General features: G+C 33.0%; 1 protein-coding gene and 1 long non-coding RNA gene across 2 annotated transcripts; both read left to right on the forward strand.

The window, feature by feature from the left end:
- Window positions 1–663: 663 nt before the first annotated feature.
- Window positions 664–3,107, forward strand: LOC108690194. The gene is made up of 4 exons (XR_001931868.1): window positions 664–874; window positions 1,067–1,237; window positions 1,387–1,462; window positions 1,835–3,107. It is a non-coding gene; the product is annotated as an uncharacterized LOC108690194 (long non-coding RNA).
- Window positions 3,108–3,426: 319 nt separating this feature from the next.
- On the forward strand, window positions 3,427–4,792 carry LOC108690195 (beta-1,4-N-acetylgalactosaminyltransferase bre-4-like). The gene is made up of 2 exons (XM_018197367.1): window positions 3,427–4,521; window positions 4,598–4,792. The coding sequence occupies exons 1-2, from the start codon at window positions 3,733–3,735 to the stop codon at window positions 4,790–4,792; spliced, it is 984 nt and encodes a 327-aa protein (XP_018052856.1). The 5' UTR covers window positions 3,427–3,732.
- Window positions 4,793–4,839: the final 47 nt, after the last annotated feature.

Here is a 4,839-nt window from a genome sequence, read left to right on the forward strand (position 1 = left end):
TATATATATATATAAACCACAGGTTTAGCTATAATAATTTTCTTATCAAGAATTGCCACATTTATTCTAAATTTATTTTTATAATTATAATTAAAAAAGTTTAATCGTGTTGTGTTTTGACCTTTATAGAACTTGCAATATAAATCCTCATTGTTGCTTATCCTGCTCAATATTCTCATTCATTTCAGATACTAAAAGATACTTAAAATATTAAAAGATTTACATTATTATGTTACTTCCCAGTAAACGAGAATGGATTGAAATTTTTTTCTATCCGAATGCGTATTTTAAATAGCGAATACTATTTTGGATTTAATTGGATTCAATTGGATTCAGTTGGATGCAATTAGATTGAAAAACTACACTTCCTATTCAAAATTTTGAATTGAACAGTATTCAGATGTGTGTTGTGCACAGAAAAAGCTAATATTATTGAAAGGTATACAGACATGCAATTCCTATAAATGAATAAAAATACATTCAGGATTGAAAAGCATTCATTTTAACATTCGTAAATCAATATTTCTGAAAATCTGAATCCATTTCAATTCATTTCAATCCATTCTCATTTGCTAAGTCCCTCTTTTCAGTTCTTTGATTTATAAGGAATCTTGGTTAATTTGATTTGTTATACGGATTTATGCATTTGATTTTATCTACTTTTATACAATATTTCTGTGGAAGGTTGAGAGAGTTGGAGGTGTCTTATATATCTATGTTACTGTTACATTTTTTATCCCGTGTTAAAGTCAACACTTTCTATAGAGGCCTTAAGGGCCTCTCCACCTCGTTCGGATAGCTCTGTGATGTTATCACAAATAGGCTGAGCGCGCAGAGTGTCTTTCAGTGTTACGTATCTCGTGAGAAAATCTCAGTAAGTGATTGATAGTTCTTTGGAATCTTTTTTATAATTTATTGTTCACGAATGTTCTTGAGATGAATTTATGTCTCATTAATTTATCGAACCATAAAAAATAATTTAAAAGTTGCACAAATATGTTTGACTATAGGTTATGTTTTGGTTATTTCAACAATCTTTTTTTATTAAAATCTTATTAATTTACAGAATGCCGTTCAAATGCTGCGTTCCGAATTGTAATGGTAATTACAAAAATGATCCAAACATTCGCAACATTTTCGTTTCCAAAAAATGAAGAGATAAAATGAAAATGATTACAATGGAAAATGATCATATGCCATCTGCAGAAAGGACTTCCAGTCAACAAATAATTCAAAAGTAATCAATTATTAACTAATTTCTTCTTAAATTAATTTCTAAGATTTAGTGTAGTAAAATATATCTTTAGAATCGATATAATAACCAGGATCCATTTAAAAAAAAGTTTATTCTTTACATCTTTCCTCTATATTTCCGGTTATCCGAAGTTGAATGGAAAACTAACCACTACGTTGAATCAAACTTGCAAACGATTAACTGCACCATTGACATGATTGACCAAAGGTAAATGTTATGTCATTTTACCTTGTTTTTATAATGCAAGTATTAGTTATTCCAAAATGGTTTTGCATATATTTTTTTTTGTTACACTACACTGTTGGGCTTAATTTTCAAAATGATAATTAAGATTTAAATGTTTTTCTTAAATGTGTGTTACAATAAGTTTCTACTTTCTATGTCGAATCTCCCAAATGTCAAATCAATTGTCCAAATTTTTTCAAAAAATTAGTTTTCTAGTACAATTCTCATACAATTTTTAATTAAAAACAGAATTATGAATATTGTGTGTATTAAAAGCGTCAATTCAAATTCAGTATTCCTTACAACAAAGCAACAAGATTGTCTTTTCTCAATTGCAATTATATATTTGTACAGATGCTGTCCCAAGTCAGTTTCCAAATTGCCCTCATTACATGACCCCTAAGCGACTAGTTCCAGAAACAAAGCGAATGAAATTAGAGTATATGATTGAGCAAGCTATTGCTGGCAGTATCGAAACGGAGCAAGTGTTTAACGAAAAAATTGGATTTTCTAGTCTCGACGAACTCTACACGAAGATAAAAGAACGCATCGATCTGCAAAAGTGGATTGTTTCATGCAGGGACAACATTTTTTATATACTTCACATTGAAAATATTTCATACCCGAATGTGAAATGTGTGCGAGTGTCAGAAGATTTCACTTTAAGATTGTTTTATGGATCGCGGGAGGTGACAAAACTAAACGACAAGAAATATAATTTTCCGTTCATCGTGAGTTCGGTTCTTTGAATTCGAAAACCGAACTCTATTGAACGTTGATATCGTTGGACAAAAAAAAATAAAATTCAAGCAATGGAGAACATTAATGTTTGCATCGATATTTTGAATTCTTTGTTGATAATATTACTGCAGCGAAAACCTGTTATGAAGTTCTTGTTGCAGCAGATAAAAATCTTGAATACTTTGAATAAAAGTGCCTTTCGATATTTATGGGAAACAATCTTGTTTTATAGATTACTGCATTCGATTTCTCCACACGCGTACAAATTTCTTTGCAATTCAAGACGTTAATTGCTATCATTCTCAACGACAATAAAAAGAATATGCAGAACTTCTCCAGTAATCCTCAGGTGGAACAAAATGAATCAACGTTGCCTCTGTATATGACGTCGAAATTTAGATTGCTTCGCGATGAAGATAAAACGATAACTCTATGATGACGAAATTCATATAAAACCATATATGGATTATAAAGGCGAAAATATTGTCGGGAAAGCTTTTAATAGTGGAGATTGTACAAGTGCTCACGTTTCATGGTGAACAGTTTATTATCAACGTACTGCGATATCTTGCCTGTAAAAACATTGTATGAGTACTGCAAAGTTTTTTTAACAGTGAATAAAACCACAGCGTTTTTTAATATACGCGAATAATCGAGGAGGATTATGTTATCCACACAAAGACATTCTGACATGTGCAGCATAGTTATCATTAGTTATCATTCAAAAATTACTCGAAAACAAGCGTGAATTTCTGAATCAACCAAATCAGCGCGAAAATTATGAAAATTTATCTATTTCAAAGTTTATCTTACTTGAATTTTGAACTATTTTTAGGTCACTGTTGTCCGAAACATGCAATACGAAATGTAATAATTAAAATATCACATACACTCTTGAATACTTTTTTAAATAATTATACCAAACTACAAAACGATTTTGTGAAACAAAAACAAATGCCGAACTTTAAAAGAATAAAACCAAAAACAAAATAAAAGATTTTTTACGAATTATATTATTTTTTTTTAATTTAATCCCTTTATTACCCATTTCTTTATTAGCCTGATTAATAACTAAAATATTTGTGTATCTTGATAAAAAAACGTGAAAAAAAACTTTACTTGACATGCAATTTGTATATTACCGCCATATAGCGCGTACGCTATTCGGCGGCCAAGCCTCGACCTACTAATGATGACGTCACAATTTTCAGTGGAAAGGTCTTGTCTATAGGAGGTGTTGGTCAAGTTCGAGACAAGACGTCGGTCACATAAAGGAAGAAAGGGAGAAGAACTGGGGTTGTCTGCAATTGTTAATCACCTCTGCTTCAGGTGATTCTGTAAAAAAGATATGAATTTTGCTCTTCTATAGCGTCGACGGGCATACACCCGAAAAAATGAAAATGCCCATTCGATAATCAAAGATTACAGCGCAAATATCACGACTCGTCTGAGACTCACTTCCTTCGACTGGTATGTTTATCAGCGGTGTATCACATATATAGGTTAGAAGTATGAAGAACTTGATCAGTATTTTGAAGATACTTTTCCTGAATCACGCGCGTGGACTGTCCTACACTGTGACAATGACGCTCTTGCTATGCTATTGTCTTCATCCGGCACGATTCGCTTCTCATTACACCTTTATCAAGACGGAAAATATCTATGGCGAAATGGAGAGATCATATCCATCGAGGGACAATTCCTGTGTGATTTCCGTTAGTGGTAAACGGTTCTCCCAGTTATTCTATCCGAAGGAGCATCCCAGGGAGAATCCAGTGGTGATGGCACGTCGGCTCGGTATTTTACCAGGCGGCCAGTGGAAACCACTTAATTGCCATCCCCTCTTCAATGTGGCTATTATACTGCCCTATCGCAACCGACAGAGTCAGCTTGCCATTTTTATGAATTATATACATCCCTTCCTGCAGTCACAGAATCTGGATTATCGGATATTTGTAATCGAGCAGAGTCCAATGCGCGAGTTCAATCGTGCTAAGCTTTTCAATGTTGGTTACGCCGAGGCCACCAAGATCAATGATTTCCACTGTTTTATTTTCCAAGATATTGACTTGATACCACAGAATCCTGATAATATCTACGCATGCACTAAAATGCCTAGACATATGAGCTCCAGTGTAAATACTTTTCGATACAATCTACCTTATACTGGCCTGTTTGGAGGCGCGATAGCATTAACGAGGAAGCAATTTGAAAGAGTAAATGGATTTTCCAATGTGTTCTATGGTTGGGGTGGAGAAGATGATGATTTCTACAGCCGTTTACAATCCAGAGGTTTTCAGGTTTCGTCAATTTAAATCAGTGTCAATGTTTATTTTTTCAAGTAATTCAAGTTATATAATTGGTTTTGTTCTACAGGTCATACGCTTTGGACCTGATGTAGCACAGTATTATATGTTGACACATAAGAAGGAATCTCCCAGTACTACGAGATTCGCAAATTTGGAAAGCGGTGCTCGAAGATATGATACTGATGGACTGAGCAACCTAGAATACAGAGTATTAAATCATCAGTTGCGACCATTATATTCTTGGATTTTAGCTGATGTGTAATTTACAAGTATTTTTTTATTTAATATTATCATATATATATATATATA

Source organism: Atta colombica, unplaced genomic scaffold (genome assembly GCF_001594045.1).
Source record: "Atta colombica isolate Treedump-2 unplaced genomic scaffold, Acol1.0 scaffold3, whole genome shotgun sequence".
Classification (NCBI taxonomy): domain Eukaryota; kingdom Metazoa; phylum Arthropoda; class Insecta; order Hymenoptera; family Formicidae; genus Atta; species Atta colombica.

Excerpts from the sequence above, each read along its gene's own strand:
- LOC108690195 (XM_018197367.1), top strand. The coding sequence starts at position 3,733 with ATGAAGAACTTGATCAGTATTTTGAAGATACTTTTCCTGAATCACGCG. Across the intron at positions 4,522-4,597 it reads TACAATCCAGAGGTTTTCAG|GTCATACGCTTTGGACCTGA; the intron begins GTTTCGTCAATT and ends TTTGTTCTACAG.